The 24,658-nt window shown below is 38.9% G+C and overlaps 1 protein-coding gene across 2 annotated transcripts in view; it reads left to right on the plus strand.

The window, feature by feature from the left end:
- The window catches only part of rhpn2 (rhophilin, Rho GTPase binding protein 2), a 25,377-nt gene extending 743 nt beyond the window's left edge, over window positions 1–24,634 (plus strand). Inside the window, exons 2-15 of one of the 2 annotated variants that reach the window (XM_005913083.3) lie at window positions 4,049–4,164; window positions 7,101–7,229; window positions 11,772–11,847; window positions 12,835–12,912; window positions 13,198–13,322; window positions 14,097–14,263; window positions 15,996–16,183; window positions 16,384–16,540; window positions 18,093–18,212; window positions 18,325–18,519; window positions 18,971–19,047; window positions 20,434–20,580; window positions 21,644–21,799; window positions 22,428–24,634. In XM_005913083.3, coding sequence (XP_005913145.1) covers window positions 4,049–4,164; window positions 7,101–7,229; window positions 11,772–11,847; window positions 12,835–12,912; window positions 13,198–13,322; window positions 14,097–14,263; window positions 15,996–16,183; window positions 16,384–16,540; window positions 18,093–18,212; window positions 18,325–18,519; window positions 18,971–19,047; window positions 20,434–20,580; window positions 21,644–21,799; window positions 22,428–22,694 — 1,998 coding nt within the window. In that variant the 3' untranslated portion in view covers window positions 22,695–24,634. The remainder of the gene's footprint in view (window positions 1–4,048; window positions 4,165–7,100; window positions 7,230–11,771; window positions 11,848–12,834; window positions 12,913–13,197; window positions 13,323–14,096; window positions 14,264–15,995; window positions 16,184–16,383; window positions 16,541–18,092; window positions 18,213–18,324; window positions 18,520–18,970; window positions 19,048–20,433; window positions 20,581–21,643; window positions 21,800–22,427) is intronic. The other variant, XM_005913084.3, reaches the window with a different exon arrangement.
- The last annotated feature ends 24 nt before the right edge of the window (window positions 24,635–24,658 follow it).

Raw genomic sequence — 24,658 nt, forward strand, 5'->3', positions numbered from 1 at the left:
TACTGGGAGCCGCGGCCAAATATCCCACAATCAACATAATCAACTCCCTGTTTGTTGTTAGGGAGGTGTGAGGATGATTGATAGTTAAAAGAATTTGTTGACATTCCTGGTGGACTTTGGTCAGTTTAACCTTACTGCCGAGGCATGAAGCAGGTTGGGTTTGTTTGAAGAAAAAAAAAAAAAAAAGAAGATCATTGTATTTAAGAGAAATTGATAGCCAAGTAAAGCGCAAACCTTTGGTCTTTTTAATGATTGTATCTCACAGTTCCTGGGAGGTAATCTGAATAACCTCATCAGCAGAGTGATGTAAAAGATACATATTTAAATTGGGCTTGGTTAAAAATGCACCCCTTGTAGTGTAACTGAGACAGTTTCATGCTGTAAATAGGCTTGTGAATTGTCATGGCACAATAATTGACAAACCCTGCATGAGGACCAGCAGAGAAACCTCTCCAACTGGTTTCACCTTTTCAAGTACCTGGGGTTGTAGCATTTTCCAGAGCGCCTAGTCTGTCCAGTTTGAGGTCATGAGAAAGGCAGCTGGCAGTGAGAGAGTGATTATCTAATGTGTTTTTATTGGCTTGCCTGACTGCCATGCTGTGGTCTGTGTCTCATTCTTCTACATTTACACTGGTATCCACAACTGAAATGTGTTTTTATAGAAAAAGCTTGTTTAGATGGACATCTGAACACAGCCTTTGTTTCTTTCAATCCCACCAAATCCCCTTCTGAACGCTGTCTGGATTTAGGCTCTGTGTTGCACTTCCTCTGTCTATAAAAAGGTCAGTGGGAGCTGGGGTCTGGCACTGCCACAAGACATGATGGGAGACTATAGAGCCTCCAAAATATTATTATTATTATTATTATTATTATTATTATTATTATTATTATTATTATTATAAGGCATTTCAGATATTACAAGCACCTATTTTTTTTTTTTCATTTTAAGTTCTTTCTTTTAGTTCGGTGTATTTCTGTATTCAACATTCATGTGTTTTACTTTCATGGCCTTGGCATAAAAATGCTTGCACATTTGCTAAAACCACACAATGAGTTCTGTGCCCTCATTTTGTCACGCTGAAGAGATTTGCAATTTGGAAACTTTGGGTCAAAATTTAACTAAGTGAAGTCGAGTCGATCTTTGCCTCCATTTTTGAGCTTCTCTCTCACTCTTGAGTGAAAATGAGTGTAATGATTTACAAGGCCTCACCGGCTCCAGTGGATGCTCCAGGGAGCTGTTGTGGTTCGGGGCTTCCGCCCTAGCCTTCCACCGTTTCACCTCCAGCTGGCTGGTGTCCGACTGTTTGGGCTGCAGAATGGAAAGATGGCAGAACAAAAAGCCGAATAGGCATGTTTCTTCTCCTTATCCTCCTTGGCCAGTGAGAGGATTGACGTAGCATCTGGCCTGAGGGTGTCCTTCAGCCAGACCACAGACACAAATTGACAACATGTGTCCTGGTTCACAAACCAGACAAGCTCAGCTGACTTGGAGGCACACTTAGATTTCCTCCGTAGACTTTTGTATTGGAAAACGACAAATGAGATCAAGCCATAAACAAATATTTACCCATGCAGTAGTTCCCGTGAAATAAATGCATGTCTTTGAATTGAAACAAGAACACACTGTTTGACAGCAGTATGCACACTTGGAATGGATTCAGAGTGAAGAGTCATTTAGGGAAAATACAAGTTTTCAACTTGTCATTATTCATGTCATCATTAAATGATACCGAGCAGGAGCTGTGAGTCTGTTGCTACCAGAACTGGGTCATGGCTGAAGCCTCTCCCTGGCTTGTTGCCAGTCCTAATCAGCACTTGTATAAACCAACTATCCCATGAATTAATGCTCCACATGTTCTTTATGAAGAATCAGTTATATAATACCAGATTGATTTGCTGTTTGATGGATATGGTAATGGACTGCGCTGCTTTTGTGTTTTGCTCTAATGAAGTGTTTTGAACACTTGTAGAGAAAGACTGTTCTGTTCAAGTGTGCCAGTGGGTAGGAGGGGCTCAGTTCAGTGTGCGGATCAGTGGGTTAGTAAGGGCAGCAGCAGCATAAGCAGCCAAGTGGTTTAGTTCCATGTGTCACTTAATAGGATGTCAAAAAGTTTTGTAGCATAGTAACAAAGTATACGTAGAAAAATGTCCTGCTATGGTTGCTATCATACTTGAGCCACTCCTTTGTCCTGGTACATACTGCTGCTGGTGATGTCACGATTGACGTGACCGGACAAAACGTCTTCAGCCTGCCGTCATTCTACAATTATCTGTTGTGTTTTGCCACACCCTTGATAGTTTCAGTACTCTTCTATTGTGTAGTTAACATGACTTGGTTAATCATTACGCCCTCAGGTGGTTCAACTGTTTGAACAGGATGAACCAAATAACTATGGCAGGCTGGTTTCGAGAGTACATTATACTGTGACTAAAATATTATGCTAAATGTGACTATTGTTGAAGCCACTTGACCTGCAGTGCTGAAATTTGTTCTCAAGACAAATACCTTTGCTTACTCATTTTATAGGAAGTCTCTGAGATCAACATTGACGTGAGACTTAGTTATCTGTAAAATATCTGGCAGGTGTGACAGAGAAGCACGTACATCCATAGCCTTACTTTGAGAAACTGTAATGAATAAGAATATTTAAGCTGTTTTTGTGGCAGACATAACAAAACATCTAATTTCTGGACAGTCTTGTGAACTAATTAAAGTGTTAACAAAGTGTGGGTTCTGTTTTTGTTACAAAATATAACTTTTGCTCAACATCTTATAAGGTGAATTAAGTCAGTTTAGGTAGTGGGAAGGCAGTGAGAGACTGTCACATTATCAGTGAAGAGATGGTGACTGCATTCAAAGCTTTACTACATTACAAAAAGTATTTTTACTCCTAAGTTTATATTAATATTTTAACTTTGGTATTATGCTGTTGTTGCTATGGTGATACTACACATCTCAGGTGTAACTAATTTAGTTTTTTGAGGAGTTTGGCTGTTAGATTCAAAACCTTAATCAGAGGTACAGGGCACAGATCATCTTCAGCTGTTATGTAGATATGTTCATTTGTATTGTACAGTGTAACAGTAATTTAAACATTACTCTGAAACTTTTGGTAAAATTTACTCAGACTGTTTTCTCCCCTGCTGACCATGATTGTGGGAATCCTCCCTGTTATGGAAAAAAATTAAATAATCGAAACTTGTGCCTCTTTGTTGACATTTAAAACGGGACAGAGAAATTAAACATACTATATCCATTTATTACTTATTACAAAAGAAACTAAAGCTCATTCTTTTGCTGACCTCAGAGTGAGTCAGATCATTTCAGCTTAGATGTCCCATGCTGATCACTGTAATCTAACTAGTTTTACTGTGCTGACTGGTCTCTTCACATCACGTTGTTTTCACTAACCAAAATAAACCACAGACCACACCTCTGCTCTTCAGTGAGTCAGTGAGAAGGAATTCCTGGTGCCAGTTTATGTGAGCTGCTGTGAATGACAACCTTTTAACTTATTTAGATTGGTAAGTTTGTGATAAAGTCAAGGACACGTAGTACCGCTATAGTTCATGTGGGTCCATTATGTGTAGTCATGGAAAATGACATCAGGTACCTTAATTGATACACTTAATTACATAATAAGGTGAAGCTGTTTTTCTTAGGTCAAAAACTAAAAATGATATAAAAGCCCTAAAATTTTAACAGAAAGAAAAATGTTGAAACCTTGAGAGTGTCAAATATTTTATCACATTGAATAAGTAATAATATAATAGATCTTTTATAGTAAATTGAAGCTGAAGTTTTGAACGTGCAGAATCTGCTGGGAAGGCACAAATTTTTTGGTATCAGAAGCTTTGTAGTTGTCCAATTTTTACAGAAGAGCAAAGAGGGAAGCCACTGTTGGCATCCAACAATGTTTCTCTCTAATATGTAAAACTGTTCTATTGTTGCATTATGTTTTTCTGTTTGTTACATTTTTAGAAGATGGGTTTTTTGTTGGGGGTTTTTTTTTTTCTTGCTGACTCATTTTTCCTTCCTGTGTTTCAGGGTTGCAACCCATTCGCACAGACTGGACGAAGCAAACTGCAGAACACACGAGCCAGTCTTAACCAGCAGATTATCAAACAGATGAGGATGAGGGCTGGAGCTGAGAATCTGCTCAAGTAAGAGCAAAGTGATACATGCATCCAACTTAATATATGGGTTTACTGTGTGCATGTGTGTGTGCTTGAAGTAGATATGTTTTTTTAAGTAATAGTTGATTCATTCTAAAGTGGAAATATTTAAAGAGGAGAGCAAAGTCTATGATGGGTTTAAGAATCCAAGCACACATGTAGTTTTGCATATGTTACATCATTGTAGCTAGCCTTTGTCACTGCATTGCAGGGAACTGTTGCTGTTGATATGTCTGGCCTCACTTTTGTCTTTCTGTCATGAGCTGTTGTGAATTTATACTGGTAAGAATTGAAATGACACAGGGTAAATGGTAGTCAGAGAGCAATCTCGCAGAGGAGCATTCCTTGTAATCTGAAAACAAAGAGCTTCAGTGACATGTGATTAAGGAGGGTCTACTGAACTCTTTACTTTATGCTTTACTTTTATCCATTTTATTATAGTGATTATAAGAAATCAAGAGAGCAAGATGTGAGAAATTAAGCCTAACACTTTCCCCAGCTGAGTTTACAACTCTGACAGCCAGGATGTTGTTTAGTGGTATGAATGTCAGAAAGCACCTTGTGATGAAAGGTTGCTTTTCTCTAGAAGAGTGAATCATTGTCTTTCATCACTGTGCTCATGACTGTGATGGCACAAGATAAGAGATCTCTTTTCTTTTGTCTGATAATACTGCTGTACATGGATACCACAGTTATTGCATGGTCTTTAGGTCTGTCTAAGCCTGCCGTCAGCCTCTGAAGTCTGCACATTCCTTTAGTACTTGACATATTCTGACCAGGCAAGGTCGGAGGAAAATGTGTGTGTCTGTATGTGTGTCTCCCTCTGCCAACCCACCTGCAGCCCAGAGAACAGCATGGATTTACTTCTGAGTTATAGGTATTCTCTCTGCTCTATTTTTTTTTAAAGATCTTAAATCATATGCAATCTAACCCAAGGTCTACCTCTGCTCTTCCATCTCAGTGTGTGAGAGTGTGCATATCCTGGCAATCTTATCCCACTAGGACACCCATTATATGCTCTGCCTGCTTTCTTTTCTTCTGCTTTGCTCTGCATTCCTCCCTTTCAGCAAAAGTCAGTCTGGTCAGACTGGTTTTCTTCTATTCTTGTCTCTCTTCTCTTCTCAAAATTAAAACAGCAGAGACCAAGACAAGATAAAAAAAAAAAAATCTAAATTTCCAATATTGGAACTTTACAGACCATCCTGCCTGGTCAGTACTGAATGAAGCAACTGTAAACTAGCAGGATAAAGGTATATTAACCTGCTATACAGGCCACTTGGAACAAGGGGTTTAAGGTTATTTTTTTTATTTGAAAGTGTTTTCACATTTGCTTTATAGTTGCAGATGGCAATCATAGCAGCCCTTATTGTACTAAAATGAAAATGTATATGTAAAATTGGTGGAGTCGCCCTTTAAAGCTTTTAGTTATAAAACTCCACCAGCTAGCTGCCCCTAAGGTTAAAATACAGCACACTGCCAATCTGCCAAAAGTGTAAAAAAGCTTTTCCAAAGAAGTGGATAGAGACAACCACAGATGCTGGCATACAGTTGGATTCCCACACACTGCAGGATGATATTAGATATTTAAATGACATATTAATAATAGCCTCTGGGCTAGCAGACATCTGTTCTGTCCAAACCATAGGATCTCTTCCTCCACTACCATGATCTGTTCCCCAGACCAAACTCCTCAGAAGCCCTTCAGCAGGCCAACAGGAAGTGATGCAGGCTGTGGTAGAGTATAAAGTGTGGATTTAAAATCCAGCATGTGGTGACCTTTTTACAATGTGCCTGAACAAAATCCAGACTGCTGGATATTATTAGCTTCATGTCATACAAAGGGAATCCACTGAACCTGACTGTGGTTAATTCTGGTGGGTGGTTATTTTGTACCTGCTTTTTTACCCTTAGGTTAAGCAGGTTTTTTTCCCCTCCAACCCCTGCCTTGTAGGACTTCATTACTTGTGACCTTTCATGTCTAAAAAATGCAATCCTCTGTAATTACAGGGTAGAAGGAGATCAGGTGGCAGATACGTTCTAAACAGTCTCGAGACTGACAGGTTGTAGGTGACGATGGGTATGTGTGAGTGTCCCATTAATTATGACTGACGGGTAACTCGTTAGGATCCACTGTAAAACGTAGATAAACATAGTGTATGTGTGTGTGTTATCTTGTGTCTCCATGAATGCACGTTAATTGCAGGTTGTTTTCACATACTGACAACGTAACATAAATTCTACATAACAAAGGTTCCATCCACTCTGTGCATGCATGTTAGCATTAACAAACATGCAGCGGTATTGGTGCAGGGTTATCTCTGCTATGCAGCAAATGCTCACACCTTATCCATTTGTTTGTTCCAGACTTCCTGCATGAACACACGTATACAAAGCTGTATGCAAATGGAACATTTAGTGCACTGATCCTTCTAACTTAAAAAAATGCGAACTACATTTTAAACATTTAAATGTGTGTAAGTAATGATAATTGTTGCAGAAGCAGATGGTGACATGGAAGTTGATGACTAGTGGGATTCAAAAGGGGTCTCCTTTCTAGGCGTATTTCATTCAGAATGGTTAGGCTTTAAAAGCAGGGGAATCTGAGACTAACATTTACACACACGTGTCCTTGACCAGATCCTAGGTGACCTCTGTGCAGTCCTATTACAGTAGTGACATGTACATAGTCTGAGACATCTGTCAAGCATGCGTGCCGAAGAGTAGAGCAAGTGTACAGTGGGCCGCAGTGACGCAGATCTGTGGTCCAGAATACCAGAAGAGACACGCTTGTTTTAATAATCAGCTGCAGTGAGGTTTGGCTGAGCCAGAATGGATAATAACAAGGCTGATCTGTTTTTTGTTTTTTTTTTTCCTTCTCCATTTTCCCCTTCAATCTTTCTCTCTCTACAATCACCTGTTTGCAGGGCTACATCCAATAGCAAGGTGAAAGAAATGGTTCTCTTGGAGTTGAGCTACGTTAACGCAAACCTTCAGCTTCTGATGAGCGAGTTGGAAGGTCTCAACAGCTCTGTGGAGGTTTACCAGAACAACCAGTAAGTACAAATGTTTCTCCTCTCTTTTCTACTGCTCCAGTTCAAGGGTTTTAGAATGAAGGAATTGTGAACTTGTGACCTTATTATTCTTATGACCTCACATTAGATGGTAGTATTCTTGTGAGTAGCAATTCAGCTGCTGGCAATAGGCTATAATTGCTTACAATTTTCAGAATAATTGTAGTTTTACATTAAGTGCATGTAAGGAGGCTGTGAAATAGATATCATGCTAAAATGTCCACACATCTCCAGGAGCTCAACGCAAAGGATTTTGGTCCCAGTTTTCTTGTGGTGAGGTGACCACTGATCCAACCTCGCGAAGAAAAATTATGAATTACTATTAAAATAGAGATGTAAGACAACAGACACACATTCACAACCTACAAGAGACAGATGGCTCTGGCACGCTTTCAAACGAAAGCCTCTTGATGACAGAGGAGGAAAAGGTGGGGGTGGAAGTTTAAGAAGGAACCACAAAGACAAAGTGCAAGACAGTGGTGTTGTTGTTAAACTGGAATATCAGGTTTTGCACAATGCACAGAACAACAAGGAAACACTGAGTTGAATTTGTATGCAAGCCAAGATGATCATCTGGCAAAAAGCATTCTCTCACTCAGTGTGACGGTCAGGTGTGTGTTGTATGGGTGTGTGACAGTGAAAGATTCTAGTATTTTCTTTCCAAATGCACCTGCCATATTTATAAGGTTTGGATAAAAGAAGTTGATGCATGTTATCATTCTCTCACTCACGTGTAAATGAAACTTTGGCAAGACACAAAGGACTTGATGAGGAAGTGGTGACAGATTTTTATTTGAAGATGCATCTGTTTGTGCTGCAAATAGTACACTTCCTCGTGGCTACGAAGTAACCAAACAAGTTTAAGCCAGTTGTGGGTAAAGAATATTAATTGGGTGACTGAAAGTAATCATGGGGTAGGTTTTATTCCAGAAAGAAATGAAACAACTGTGGAGTTTTCCATTTTGAAAATATGAAGTGTAATCATTATTAAAAAACAAAAACACATAACTGATTTAATTTTGACTGATGAGTTTGTTCCATCGGAAGCTTCGGTGGCATTGTTTTTAGCTCACCCAGTACCTTGCCCACTCCATTCTGACCACTTACGTGTGGTGATCAGTGATACATGCTCATTCTCAAAGAACAGTGTGGCTAGTAGGGTTGATGGTATCAGAATATTTGGGTGTCTTATTAGGATCTCTCAAGACGTTACTGTCAGTGCCTGGAGGTAAATTCATGGTACACAACTCTGTGTGTAAAAACAACAACCCCCCAAACAAACAAACAAAACAACAAACAAAAAAACCCACAATTAAAATAAAATAAGAAAAGAATGCACACCCAGTAGAGGTAGAGCAGTCTATGCTACATATGATTTGTTATTAGGGTTAGCTCTATGTCCTCCCATCCTTGCCCAACAAAATACTGAGCAAATTAACAGGGTTGTTGAGGTGACAAGGTGTAATGCTTCTAATATCCAACTGTGTATTTCCTATTCTAAAAACTGTTGTAGCGATTTGTTGAGCTAAAGACCTAGTTAGGGCAGTGTTGTAATTTCTGACATAAATCTGCAGATGACCTTATAAAACCTAAAATGCCAACTCATATTGGCTCCACAGTAAGCCCAGATTAGTTTGTTTGGTCTGCAGAGTCTCAGTGCTGTAAGCACCAGGAGCCTTCAACCTGGTTGTAATAAATTTGGTTTCCTGTCTGCAGGGTACCAGGCAGGGAAGACAATGAACTGTGCTCTTAGGAATCTAGGGAGGCAAATATTGAGTGTATTATGTGTTTTACACTCGTGTTGCTTGTGGTAGTTTGTATCTTGCTTAAATGCAAAAAAAACTTCTCTTTGTGGACATCAAAAAAATCTCACGCATCAGCCACTAAGATTATTTAGATCCTCCAAATTCACCAGCTGCCTCTCAGTATAATTGTTAGTCCCAGCGTGATCAGTCTCATGGGATCAGATTCATTAGTGCTGGAACAAACAGCCTCTCTTCAGTCTCCTTATCAGACTATTAGAGAAGCACCTGCTCACGGCACACAATAGGAAACCTCTGAAACTGTCATTGTGGGTCTGCTTAAAATAAAACCCATTTAGGTCCATAGTGTTCTCATCGTCAACAAGCGCCTTATGCACAGGTGTGTGGGAAGCCTAAACTGGAGAATATTAGATATGTTGAGAAAGTCCTTTCGTGTCATTGCCTAGCAGGTGTCTCATAGGGATGACGCTGTACAGCCACAATGGAGAGTTAGCCTCCTCCTCTCAGCCTGAAATACAACCTCACTCTTAAGTACAGAAACACAACACCTGTCTCCAACAGTCTTTCCCACTAGTCCACTGTCCTTTGTATAGTGTCTTTCTGTGGTTATTTCTTAGATTCAGCTCCTTTGTGGCATGAGGCAATGCATAACACAAAGTGCCATACAGTCTGTGGCCTGATGGCAGTACATGTAATGTACATTTGTTTGTTCTGTTCTCTGAATTGCCCTATTGAGGGGGGAAAAAAACCTGGCTCATCACTGATAGATTATGAAGTAAAAATGAAATGGACTCACTAGCACTGCTCATTATTTCAATGTATGAGTGTAAATGATTCGTCACACTACCAAAGTGTTGCTGATTTGTCCAGTTCCTTTGTGCAAAGTTCATGAACTTTCCTAGAACATTTCTGAATCAGCAGAATTAAAATGATTACTAATGAAAACAGTAAGATAATATGTCAGCATTGCAGGTCACCGTATTCATTTTTGCTGAGTAAGAGAGACTAATTTGCTCTTGTCTATTGTCCAGAATACACAAAGATATCAGATGCTCACCTCAGCTGTGACCTCTGACACCAATTGCGAATACTTTAATAATTCAGTAATAAATATCATCAGAGTTTTAGAACTTCAGATAAATTTAGTTAATATTAATAACATCATTTTATGAAGTTAACACTTCTGAACACATAAAATCACATGTTTTTAGTTTTATAACATTATTTTAATATACGTTTTCATCTGTCCCTCCTTAAGGGAAGATTAGTATTCATTAACATCATCCGGTTACTAACAACATATCCAAACTGAGTGCACACTGACTTCTTAGCCTTATTGACATGTTCTAGTTAAACGGGTTAAGAGGTCTTCTTAGTCGGTGTATACTAAGAAGTCAGAACAGATTGCAACAGCCTGAAACCTTTTGCTTTAAACGGTTTAAGAAGTGCTTGGCTCTGTGTAGCTAAACCCACAGCTTCCCTTGACTACTAGTTGTCTGTTTCCCGCGTGTGTGTGAGGAGTGAGTCTCTGAGAGGCTTGTAAAATTTTCCCTCCAGATTCCCTGTGAAACAGATACACTCAACCCCCATGGTCCCATCTCTGCCAAGCCAGAGAAAAGTCCAGAGTGATCTCATCTACAAGGACTAATGGATTACACTGCAGCCTCTCTCTCTCTCTCTGCCAGTGTTACTGATGAATGAGGTTTTCCTCTGGCACATCAGCATGCCAGAGGAATGCTGTCTTATCACTGAGTGTTGAACATCTCGTGTAAAGAACAGTATTTTGCAATAACAGTGCACAGTAGTTCACCTCCACTCCTTTTGATGTGAATTTACAGAAAATCATGTCTCTTATGAGGTCTGAGATTGTTAATTAATCCTTTTAAACATAAGTGGTTTTGAGCCTGAAGTTTGTATCAGGCAATACCAGAAGTGGGTGTTTTATTTTGTTTTTTGTTTTTTTTTTTAATACAATTTTTAATAATGGCTCATTATTTTGCTTTGAGGAAAAGAGAGAGTTTAGTTTTTTTTTTTTTTTTAATGATGCCTCTGTGATTAGCAGCAGGTTTCTGTCAGGTTATAGTCCCTCAGCGCTGATAACAAGCTGAACTTGCTTTCCATCTGTCACTAACAAGGACCCCCATAAAACCAGAAAATTTCCAAACCATTAAGGTTGTAGCTGAGATCAAAACAGTGTGTTTTATGGCAGCCTCTGTTTACTATTTGCCAGGCTGCAATAATCGGAGGTTAAAACCTGCTAGTAGCTAGAAGAAAGACAGACTGAAGCAAAGCTGCAACTCCTGAATAATTAATCAACAGTGAGGGACATGGGAGGCCTCATTCACCTTTAAATCCTAACAGATTTTTCACAACACCATCTGCCTAATCCTTTTGTACAGTACCTCCTATGAAACTAAACTTTCTCAACAACAAAGCTGTCACTAATGGGACTAGTGTGATTTAATATTTACTAATCTAACTGTGTTGACCTGATATACCCACTAAGGCTTGGTGTGCTTTCAAAGGGTGTTTCCTGGATATATATATATTCACACAAACCATAGAGACGTCTTTTTAACCATCAATCTGTTGCACTGGTATATTTTCTATTTGTCCTTACTTGTATTGAATATTTTGTCCCTTTTTTTTTTTTTTTTAAATGAAAGGTCCTGCTGTCCTGCTATCATGTGTTTGCTTTGTTGTGAATTTAGATCATATGGATTACACAGATCGGCTACATATTTGTCTTTGTTGCCTTTAGAGATTCTGCCAACATTCCCCTCATTGCTTTGGGCCTGAAGGAAACAAAAGAAGTTGACTTCTCTACTCCATTCAAGGTACAAAAGAAACCTCAAAAGTTTCGACTTGGCATTCTTAAACTGTGTTGTGCTTTCAGAAATGCATACTTGGGTACATGCAAAACACCACTTTTGATCATCAGTTAAACAAAATTGTATTATAATTTCTGTCAAAACAGGAATATAGGTATGGAGCTACAAATAATAATAATAATAATAATAATAATAATAATAATAATAAAAAAACCCTGATATTTGTAGGCAGTATTTTCAGTTTGCATGTTTACATATATATCCTTGAAACTAAGTATCCTTGAATTACGTATTTCAGTCATATTGTCTGTCGCATGTATGTGTTACGTTACTATGTCATGTCACTGAATGTTCATTTAGGACATCACCTGATTAGGAAAAAGCTAAAAGTGGGTCACTAGTTATAAAGACAAGTTGAACTCTCGTAAATGGGGTAAGCCCGCTTGTAAATGTCATAGTTGGCACGTTTATGTTGTGTCGCATCCTGTTTCGGATTGTTGACGGGCATGTGAGACGTTTTCTGACAAAGATCTCCGAGCACGTTAATTCTGCTCTACTTCTTGACTGAAATCGTGCCTCAGTTTTCATGACCTGCGGCCTTATTCAAAAAGCTTCCAAGTACAAAGAGTTGCTCTCATGAATAAATTCTAAGAAACCTAAGTTCTCCTGGCAGTAAAGGGTGTATTCCAGTAAAGATAAAGGTTATTCATCCATATAAACATTTTCCAGTTAATCCTCCTTAATGGGGGTATTCACAATATGGCTTTAAATTTGATGGAGCCTCTCCTACATGTGGCTAGCTGAGAGAGAAAAGAAATTCTCTCCAGCATACACAACACAGGGTTGTCTTCTTTCTACTATTTAGTGATGGTATGAGAAAAACCACTGTGTAACCAACAGATTGAATGCTTAACTTAAGCTCCTAAATACTAAAAAGAACTTGTATTTACATGCTGATTATTTTTTTTTTTTTTGTCTTTCTGTCTTTTATAGGACTTTATCTTGGAGCACTATAGTGAAGACGGGAAGACTTTTGAAGATGAGATTGCTGACTTCATGGACCTGCGACAGGTGTGTTTAATATACCCATTATTCATGTCTGTCACGGAAAAAAACATGAAATCCTTTGACTTGAACTTTTATGGGCTGGGTCAACTACAAAAACATATTTCCTGTGCAGTTAGCTGCGGAGTCAACTTCATTTTAGTTTACAGGTGGAGTGAGAGATCATTCTTGACATTTCTGCCACCTACCAAATACAGTGGAGATGATAATGATCGAGTAGCACAGAAAAAAGATGGTCTTTTGTGTTCGTTCACCACTTGTGAACATGTGCTTTTGTCTTACATATCCTAGGCATGCAGAACACCAAGTCGAAGTGAGGCCGGAGTGGAGCTGCTTGCAAAATACTACAGCCATCTTCCTCTGATAGAGAGCCGATTCTTCTCCCCAACCAGACAGACGGGCATCTTCTTCACATGGTACACTGCAGTCATTTCCTAATTAGCAAAACTGACAAAGCAAGCAGTGCAAATGTCACCTTGTCTTTCTAACCTCTGACAGAAAGGAAACAGGTGAGACTATATCCAGTGACTTCAAAGTAAGCAAAGAGGTGCCATGAACACCTGTGCTTTCCTGAAACCATGTCAGCTGGTGTGACTCGACTGGAAACTTCCTTATGAAATAAATAAAAAGGAAACATTTGACAGCAGTTTTTGGGTTTTTTTCCCCCTCCTGCTGCTTTTTCGTCGTGTATCAAGCCTGGAAGAGAAATCCTGTTTAGAAAGCAAAACAGTAGACGGCTTGAGAGACATATTAACTTATCAGTGATATCAGATGACAAATCCTGTCTTGGATTTTATAAGAATTCCACACTCAAGAGTCACAAAGGAGTCTCAATGAAGTGCAAGCATTCTTTTCAGAGAGGTTTTATTGCGTGTTAGTCATGCTACTTATGTTAGTCATTGCTACTGAATTAAATTGAAAATTCTAGCAAAGATAAATGCACAGATAAAGAGCTCAAAGACTTTAAAGAGCTTTAGCTGTGAAGCAAATTTGAAGCATTTCAAACAAGTGATATAGACAAGAATATGATATACATGCTGTTACATTAAAATGTAACAACACACAAAGTGTGACAGAAAGGCTGTTATATTGCTGCTAAAAATATTTTTCACTTCATATTCTTTGGACTGTTTATCTTCATGAGTTTTTTTTTTTTTTAACACATTAATGTTGTGTTTACTTTCCTTTAGGTATGACTCCTTCACAGGAGTGCCACTATGTCAACAAAACCTGTCACTAGAGAAGGCCAGTATCCTTTTCAACATGGCCGCCCTCTACTCTCAGCTCGGTACCCGTGCTAATCGACAGACACTAACTGGCCTGGAGGAGGCTGTTTCTTCCTTTCAGAAAGCTGCAGGTATGCAGAGACGTGATGAACTGATGATCTGCAGTCATTAATTCTCTCTTTTCAGCCTGTGTTAAGGCCAACAGTCAGCCTTTTGTTTCTTAAAGTTATGTTTATCTTTGTTCCTCTATAGTCTGAAACACTGCTACCGAAAGCTGAATCTTTGAGTAAAAAGAGCAGATATAAAAAAAAAAAAAGAAAAGTAAAGAAAGCCAAGATGAAAAAATAAATAAATAGTGACAGCAAGAACTTCTTTTAACTGCTGAAAAAGCGCCAGGCACAGGGTTTCATTCAAAGCTAAAGACTTTTTTTTTTTCACCCTCGTGCAGTGCTTCTCTGATAACACAGTTCTCAGAAAATTATTACCACTGCAGTACATTTTTGTTTTTAGAATATTGGCCAGCTTCCACCCTGACTTCTGTTCCGTGACGGAGAATGAATGTAGATGTTTCTTGTCATGTGGCTGAGCTCCAGGAAGCACCAAAAACATGAAGAGACTGTCCAACCCTCAAAGGTTTCAGAATGTTTCGTGATAGATTTATGACTTTGCAGTGTGGGCAGTATTGCTCTATAATTATAGCTCTGGATATTGCTTCAACTATGTTGCTTTGATGGCTTTAATTTAGGCTTGTGTGAAGGAAAACAATTATGTTATTGTGACCAAGAACCTGTAGTAATCCAAGCTGGGAGTTTACAGGCAGGAATGCTAGGTGTAGCGCAACTGCTGCAGGGCTCTTTAGCCAAGGATGCAAAAGGTGATGTGAATGAGAGAAGCCAGCTACTGTAGGAGTTGCCAAGTCTTTATGCGAATTGTACTGAGGCATTGCTCTGTTATTAAGCTGTCTGCAACTCACTGTTGCCAGGTTTTTATCTGGCAAACAGTAGGCATAAATTCTTAGCTGGAGTGGACATGGCCTTATTTCTTCCAAAGTAACTTGTATCTATTATTGTACGATCTACTGTACCGTATAAAGCGCCTTGAGGCGACTGTTGTTGTGATTTGGCGCTATATAAATAAAATTGAATTGAATTAATTTAATGTTTATTTCTTTGCTCAGTGTTTAACAGGCAGACACAGATATAGTTAATCTTGCTGAAATAATATTAACAGCAAAAAGGCACTGGTCTACCTGTGCACCTTTTAAAACATCTGTCTAAAAGGGTGTCAGTTCTTAGGGTTAAAGTACCAGCAGAACCACATCTGTCGTTTTGTGAACTAGCAAACTATATGCTTTCTTCTAATTAAGTAATTGATAAAAAGGAGAGAGAGAGAGATGGCGGATGCGCAATCTATTAACTATAATATCAAACTTCTATTGTCAAAAATTTACTGTCAAAGTCAAATGTGGGCTAGCCATGATACATAAATACTCATGTTCCAGATATAGCTCTTGTCAACCAAATCCCAAACGAGAGGTTCTGTTCTGAAATTACCATTATAGCCTTGGAATTACATGACGACTTAGATTACATGAAAGTGGCTTTTGTTATGTAGCTGACCCAGACTTGAGGCTGGAAAAGAGAAAGCAGGCTTTCTCCCTGCAGGCTTCAAAATAGAACCCAAAACTGGAAATTTTCCATGTAGTGTAGGAGTAATTTAGTTTTTTTTTTGTTTTTTTTTTTTCCTTTCTTCTTCTTCTTATTTTCTCAGTTAAGTCTCTGATGATTTAAATAACTAGCACTAATTGTAGTTTCCTTGGACTAATTAGATTTCGACTTGTGCCGACTGCTCTTTCCTGTCCAGGTGTCTTGAATAACCTTAAGGAGACTTTCACCCACACTCCCAGCTACGACATGAGTCCAGCCATGCTCAGTATGCTGATTCGGCTGATGCTTGCTCAAGCTCAGGAGTGCTTGTTTGAGAAGATTGCACTGCCTGGCATCCGAAACCAGTTTTACTCTCTGATGAAAGTTGCACAAGAGGCTGCAAAGGTAAACTTCAGAAAAGCCACACATAGTCCTCACATTATATACAAGTAATACTCTTGTTCTTGCTCCAGACTTAGAAAGATCTACTGTACTTAAAGTGAATGTAAAGTGATAATGTCGCCACAGTTCTTTTTATTTTTTGTACCTGTCTTGGTGCTTTTAATGCACTTTTAAATGTAACTCTATCATCCTCTTCCTGCCAGGTCTCAGAAATCTACGATCAAGTCCATCAGTGCATGATCCAGACACCAGTAAAAGACAATGTGCCATTTTTCTGGTCCACCATGTCACAAATTAAAACCAACCACTACCGCTCCATGGCACACTACTTTGTAGCTTCAGCACTGCTGGACCACCAGTGTAAGAAGAGATTCAAATTTTTGATTCAGTGGGATTTGGGGGGAAGTTTTTATTTCTTCATAGATACATATAAAAAAAAATGCTGTTGTGTTGTTCTGCTTAGACAACACAAATGTATTCTTTACCTGAAAAAACTGTTTATGTTAAAAGATTGTTAATACATTTCTCCTTTAGTAAGTTTTCATGCGGGTTGTGTGTAGTAGATATTTGGCTCTTGGTTGTTAATGTGTACAGCAGTTCAAGGCTGGATGTAACAGGATTTGGGCTGCCTCTTGAGCTCTCTGGAATATCTGATCTCTTAAAGTGCTGTATGGGCCATTGGGTTGGTCATGTCAGATTACGTCCCTGTACCACAGCCATCTTGGATGCTTTTATATAATGCCTCTTTGGGGATACTCACAAATTGTCTGACACACAAAGAGATCCATGCTTGCAAACACACACACATACATGCACATGCACAGAGATACACACGATTGTAAAGAGTCCCAAAAAAGACAGCAAAAGAGGTCATGATGAGAAGGGAAAGAAAGACAGCTGAGGTGATTTAAAAATTAAAAACAAACAAACAAAAAAAACCCAACTGAGTGTAAGTGCTGTATACTTCTGCAGGATTAACAGTTATGTAGACTCTTACTGCTCTTTACATAAATAGATGGGACCAAGTGAGAGAGTGTGAGGGAAAGGTGATTTTCTCCAGCTTTATGTCAACTCCATAATGCAATTTTCTACTGATGTGCACTGTTTCGCTGTATGTTTTTATTCTTTTCCTTTTGTACTTTACATGTACATTTGGAAATGAATAAATCAAAAACAAAATAGAGCAGAGTGGGTGGCTATGGTTCTGAGAGTGGGACGAGACTGAATAAAGGAAACAACGGAACGAAGCAGCTTTGGGTTTGGCAGCTCATTAACAGATTCCTGTGTGAACACGGAGAATAGAGCAATTAACCACTGGACTGTAGAGAGGCCTTGACTACAGAGCAGGGCTGAATTGAGATTGCTGTAGTAAACAGATTAATCACAAACGATTCCAAATAAATTCTCTATACTGTCTCTGCTAAGCAGAAAACTCAGGAAGCTAAAAGATATTTTCGTATGCTTTTGGTTTAATAGATTTAATTAAAACTTTAAAATCCAGTGAACCAGAAAAGGAAGATTGAATTATGGAATATATGAACAAAGATTGCATTTTAAAACTTCCTTTAAAACATTTATTTGCTTGTCCAATTCAGGATTGGTGGCAGGGAATCTATCTAAGCTGTCATAGGGTGAGAGGCAGAATATACCTTGGACAGGTCACCAGTCTTTCACAGGATTAACACATAGAGAACGACAACCATTCACACTCACATTCACACCTACTGTCAACTTTTGACTTTGATCTTTGGACTGTGGAACAAAGCTGGAGTACTGATAGAGAGCATGCAAACCCCACATAATAATCAAAATCATTATCAATAGTTCTGCTTGTATTTTATGCTTTAAAACGAGAGATATAAAACAGTTTTCCAGTTGCTTTATTTTTTTATTTTGCTCTCTGTGTGTTCAGTGGGTCCGGGCGATGATGAGGACAAGCAGGAGAAGACCTTGTCACAGGTGTATGATAGCCTTCCTGAGGGATGCACTGCTCTGGACATCTTAAAGAACAAAGATGAACGTCAGCGGATTGGTAAAATAAGCACAAAGTGGAACAAAATAGCTCTGCCTATTCATCTCAGTCCCTCCTTTCCTCTTTATTGTCTTCTTCACTTTTCTTGATGAATTTTTCTCCTCCTCTGCAGGTAAAGCTCACATCCGTCGTGCCATCTTTGGTCATGAGGAGGCTTTGAGGATTTATGGATTGTGTAAGAATACCAACAACTTGGAGGTCCTGCAGGAAATTTTAAAAGCCAGTCACCAGCGCTCAGTCAACAAGCACAGTGAAAATGAAAATGAAGAAGAGTTCACTGATTATATGGAGGCCCCAAAAATCATCTGTGAGTTGTTTTTGTTTAGTTTTTAAATAAGTTATAATAATAAGAGTTAAAATATATGCAAGGAAACACAAGTTTGTCAATGATTTTAAAGTTCATTTGAGTCTCCAATAAATGTCAAAGCTATTCATCCTCTGGTAATCACAGAAACCGAACAGTCACCTTAGTGTCACCACAGCTAACACTTAACACTAACAAAAGGCACTAAAGCGAAGCAAAAACACTGTGTTGATTTGGGAGGACTGTCTCTCAGGAAACGGCTCATAAAAAGGGAGCTGCATTGTCTGCCACACCTGCTGCAGTTAGCTTTGATAAGTGGCATTTATTTCCAAGTAGAGATGATGTAATGTTTATACTGCCAACTCCCTGTCCATCTCTCTTAACAGTTGAAATGTGGTTGTGACGGTAAACATTATAGAGTGATAAATTTATTTTTGTTACTCTCTTTTTATAGCTAAAACAGAACACAAAGCAGAGATGGAATTTCCCGCAGCTGCAAAGGTGAAAGTCATCGACTTTTTCCAGAGGCTGGTACGTGGGTTACTAACGATTTACTCACACATTTCATACATGGTTGTTGGTCTGGTCTATTCATTAAAGGACATTAAATGCCTCTGGATTTGTGTTTTGTCCTAAAAAGTTTCATGTATTTATTTTATTTTAACACCCAGAGTGTATTTTTTTGTTGTTTCTGAATACAACCAACCAAGGATGAGTCTTCTGGAAGCTTTGGCACATGAAAACTCCTCTGATGTGTCCAAAACTTTCTGGACTCATGCAAAACTAACACTAAACATGGACAAAGGTGCTGGTCCTTGCTTTAAGTCTGCTCATGGTTATTGTGGTATTTTAAAGGGAGATGAGAAAATAGAACCTTTTACAGTTCACTGCTTCTGTTGAAGGAAAAATCTCTACTGAAGTTGGTGAATTTACCTTGAGATTGAAGGTTGACTTCATTTTCCTGTAACTCCCAAACTTTTCGCATTCCAAGTTTGGAGTCTTTCATGCTAAATGCATTGAGTAATGTTCCTGTACCTTTCATAAATGGTGGTGGTGAGAGGTAGGGGGGGGATGGGTGACTAACAAATTTTCTCTCTCTAACCCTGGAATCTTCTGTTCACTTTGTTTGAAAGGGATGTTTAAAAAAGCTGAAATCATTCATAAGGGGGGGCCTGGGTCACAGCTGACATTTCCAGTAGTAGGTGAATAAGTACCTGTCTGGTGCCAGTTACAAAAGCAGTCACAGCAGCAAGAACATATTCCCAGAGATATGAAGAGGAATGTGGGACTGAAAAGCTTAATCTGGCACCATCTCGCTGAACAATCACTCTGGTGATTACTAAAACCAGTGCGATAAGAGTAGTCTTGGTACTAGGTACAACTGAGTGTCAGGATTCAATGGAGGAGAGATTTTCCCAGCAGATAACAAGTGTGTTAGAGACGGGCAGCCTAAATGGAAAGTATTATTGGAAATATCAACTTTCAAGGATAGATGCATAACACCTACAGCATTTTGAGAAGGTTTTCCATGAGTGTCAGTTTGTTCAAAGGCTTCACTGCCTTTTTTTGCCTAATCATACAGAAAAATGACATCCCTGCTAAAATTTTGAGGAAAAATAATTTCAGTTGTGTGAAAGGTACCATTAATTCTTCAGTCATATGACTTCCAGCTCCTCTGAATTGAAGTGGTAATACACAAGACTGTAGCCACCGTTCTGGCCCTTTACCTGGCATTTACTGCTACAGTAATATAGCTCAAATATGTGAGTATTAAGGGCTCAAGCCAAGACATTATATTGGATTTTCAGTTTCCCCCGCAGCATTCACTGAAATCAAACTCAACAGGATATTATCTTCTTAAGTCAAGAATACCTGTAGCCTTATTAATCCCAGCATCCACATTCTGTCTCCACACAGGGCCCGCAGTCAGTCTTCTCGGCCAAGCAGCGGTGGACTGCCCCACGGACAATACGGGTTCGCTCAGACGACAGAGACCTGGGTTTCACACTGAAAGGAGACTCACCGGTTCAGGTGGTTTCACTGGACCCTCTCTGTGCAGCTGCTGTGAGTTAAACTCTATTTCCTACTACTGAATGAACAGGAGTAGATATACAGGATTTTAGGTGACTGTCAGTGTGGTGCTATGTAACAATCAACATTACATGGTTTATTAACTTTCTGTGTAATTCATAATTAATGCATTAGTCCTTTGGAAGATCCTTTTTTGAAATTACTCTGTTAAATTATGATCACGCACTGGTTTGCATATCTGTTCTCATCTTAATTTTACAAGGTACATTGTTTTTAGAGCACAGGAGAGATATCTTTTGGCCACTTTTGGTGCTCTTGGCAGATTTGATTAAAAATCAGATGCATAGGTTTCTCGATATTAATTACAATCATGACGTAGCTTTGTTTGCTGTGGAAAATCTAACAGCTTGAATTTTCAGTTGTGCTTCCATGCAGAATATCAAATACGTTTCGATCTTATCTACTCAATGAGCCTTTGATTAAATAAAGTCACTCTTGGAAGCCTAAACAGGATTTCAGCCTCAAAGAATGTTTGGAGGCCTTCCCCTCCTCCTGTTTGTCAGCTACTCTGACTACTAATTTAATTAAGAATCAGGGAGTATTTACTCTCTACAAGCCAGCAGTCTGACAGCTCATTAAGAGGTGCTGACAAAGAGCAGACTTTTATTTGGCCCTGCAAGCTATGTAGAGAAACAGATTAGTAGTCTTGCATAAGATAACTAGGTCAGACTATTCATAACTTTAAATACTGCATTAAATAGGATTTTTATTTAGAACTTGCTGGGTCATTAGTGTTTGACCTATCTTAGGTGGACATGGATCAAATTATAAGGTAGACACATGTGAAATCATGTTAGTGGAGTGCTCTGCAGCACGCTAATGATGAGTTATGCCTTCTGAAAAAATAAGGCATAAAAACCCCACCCCCCAGATAACCCCCACTTTAGACTAAACTTCAGTTGTTTTTCGGCTGATTGTAGCTGCCTCAAGGGAGTCGAAGGAAAGTAGTTCAACATGACTTGTAAATGTTTACTCTTCTACAATATCAGGATATTTCACCCTGTAACTCAATTTTCTTTGTCATGTTTTTTCCCAGGCTGATGGCCTCAAAGAAGGTGACTACATTGTTGCTGTGGGTGACACAGAGTGCAAGTGGATGAGCGTGAGTGACATGATGCGACTTCTGAAGGACGTGGACGAGGAGGGGATTGATATCCAGGTGGTCAGCATGATGGACAACAGCACTGCCATGGTATGCAAGGCCCTCGTTTTGTCCAATGTGTTTAGGGAAAGGTTATCAGCAGGTTTGTTTGATTAACAAATGGTGACGGCAGAATTGGTCTTTGTGCAAAGTGATTGCTCAGTCCAGAGTTTTAGATTTCTCCTTGGAGGTATCAGTGTAAATGGTTTATATCATTTCCCATGAGAAACAGGACCTTGACTATGACCTACGTGTGTGTTTAAAACAAATTACTGCTGTGTGAGTTCACCAGCCAAGTAGCCTAAACATGTGAACAAAGAGCTAAAATCATTGAGGTTTAAACTCATCCACAGTGTGGCATGATTTGGAAAGAAACAGTGCCTCAGTGAAATTAAGAAACTATATGAAAGTATGTTAAAAAGTAATGCACTTCTACTTCATTAGGTTATGTATTTATTCTGTACTTGTTTTGCAACCCCTCATAACTATTCGCAATAGTTTTTTTTTCATGATTTCGGATATTAACAACTGATCAATAACTCATTGACTGATGAAATAATTAGGACTGTTTGGTATGAAATGTAAAAAAATAAATAAATATTAATAACTCTGCAAAATACTGACTGACACTTTTTTTTTTTTTTTTAACTAAATGTCATTTTCATTGTCTGTACCATAGCCTACCAAGAGTGCAACCTTCTGTGGAAACTTGCCTAAGACCTACTCCATGATTTGTCTGGCCTATAATGAAGATGACAAGAACTCCAAGTCTCGCAAAGTAGCCAAGAAGTCATCATTCCTCAGCTGGGGTTTAAAGAACAAGATGAAGAGTGCCAGCACCCTCAGCCTTCCCACAGCAGACAAGGCCGGCGCTCTGCCCTGGAATAAACCTTGTCCCACCTTCCCCAGCTCCAGCTCCTACAACAATGACAGTGGCCTCTACTGAGCTAACTGCAGCTGTTACTGTCTGCAGTACGCATATTGAGCCCAGTATACAGTACTGTGCTGTACCTATACTGGACCTGTTTTGTGTACTATCAGTGACCTTTGGTGTTTCCACTGGAATACTAAGCAGCAGTGTATGTAGTATGTTGCTTTGGAAAGTGGCTGTGCCAAATACTGTATATTGGTGCACTTGATGGAATGTGGGTGCTTTCCCAGCACAGTTCTGTATCTGATGCAAGTTGCACTGTACGTCAGACACAATAAAAAAGCATTTAGTGCCATTCCAGTATATGTACAGCACAGTGAAACTGCACTGTCGGAAAAACTAAAACGTATATACACACACACACACACACACACACACACACACACACACACACACACACACACACACACACACACACACACAGATCACTGAGACTGGCTTCTTAGTTAAGCTGCGATTTCAGTGTTTTGTTTTTGTTTTTTCTGAAAAACATGCTCCAGACGAATCGAAGAAGAAAACAGTGGTGCAAACACACCCAGCCCCAGTTTCTGCTTGACTGCAAGGCAGTGATTTGATTGTGGGTTAAGCACTCCCTTGTTAGTGCCATTGTGTACAGAGCTGTACACAGTGAGCATAGCTGTGCATACTGTATATGGGAAGGAATCTTCTTATTGCCACAGTTTTGTAGAAATCAGTGGCTGCTGATCAGTTTCGGGATTTAAAATTCATGGATTTTATGGATGTAGATTTAATAAACTATGTTGCAGTATGTTAAACAGTGATTGAGGGAATGCTAATTGTATAGTGGAGTTTTTTATGTCTGGGAAGAGGGGTGTGATGAATGCAATATTCTATAAGCTGCTAAAAAAAAATCATATGTGTACCATGGTTATGTATTACTGTCATTTGTATTTGTGAGACAGTCTTTGAGGACTGTTGTTTCTGCTGAGTGCCGTTCTTGGGACACAGTTTTAAATGCACAAATATTGGTATTTTAAATTTGCTTAATGTACCAGTTATGCCACAGACCATTATGCCTCCAAGTTCCAGAAATACAAGGATGTATCATTTACCCTTGTGATTCATCCTACCCGCTTCCCTAAGAAGAGCATGACCTGTGTTTTATTGATGTGAATTTTGATGTAGTTAAAGTTTATTATGTCTGTAGAAGGGAAGAATGTGGGCAGACTGATGACTTTCCTGCATCGCTTGGACAGCCAGTCACCCTACAGTGACTCTGATCAAATCCCACATTTGGGTTTCTACTCTTTATCTACCTGTCTTTATCTTAGTCACATTCCCTATTTTACTGACACTTTGCCGTGTTGGACTTTCTCTTTATCTACAAAGTAGATTCTTATACACATTTGATAATCAAATTATTTATGTAATAAAAAACACAAAAATATATATTTACCTGTAAGCTGTAGGTTGTAGAGCTACTTTGTGAATGGTCAAGTTGTGAATGCTGCTTTGCACGCGAGAGTCCTTGGTTTGTTTCTTGAATGAATGTATGTTACTAGCCTTGCTTAATCCATTAGCGAACTTATATATTGCTGCATTTCAATGTTTTAAATTCTAAATATTTTTAAGCAGTTTCACTGAGAAGATGTAACATTCTTTACTGTTTACCTGTTACTTTCTTTTAAGTGCCATTTATGCTAAATCATGAAGGAAAATGCCTCACCGAGTGTGTAACAAGTCTGTGCAGTGAATGCTTCATATTTTGTTAAGTGTACTAACAGATGCAGAGGATCATCTTTTTTACATCTTTGTGTTCATGTTACAGTGCCTAATAATTCTAAATGCCTTAGTGTATCTGCAGAGGTTTATGGTACCTGTTTTTCTAAAGCTTTCAGGTTGCCTTTGTTCCTTTCTGTGCTTGGTCCTGCATAGCTCTGTGTTGATAAGTCTTTGTATGAGTTCAAATGACAATAAAAAGGAATAAAACACATGGGGAAGATAAAATTCTTTAATTC

The sequence above is a fragment of the Haplochromis burtoni genome, unplaced genomic scaffold, assembly GCF_018398535.1.
Source record: "Haplochromis burtoni strain Fernald_Lab_line unplaced genomic scaffold, NCSU_Asbu1 Contig_2, whole genome shotgun sequence".
Classification (NCBI taxonomy): domain Eukaryota; kingdom Metazoa; phylum Chordata; class Actinopteri; order Cichliformes; family Cichlidae; genus Haplochromis; species Haplochromis burtoni.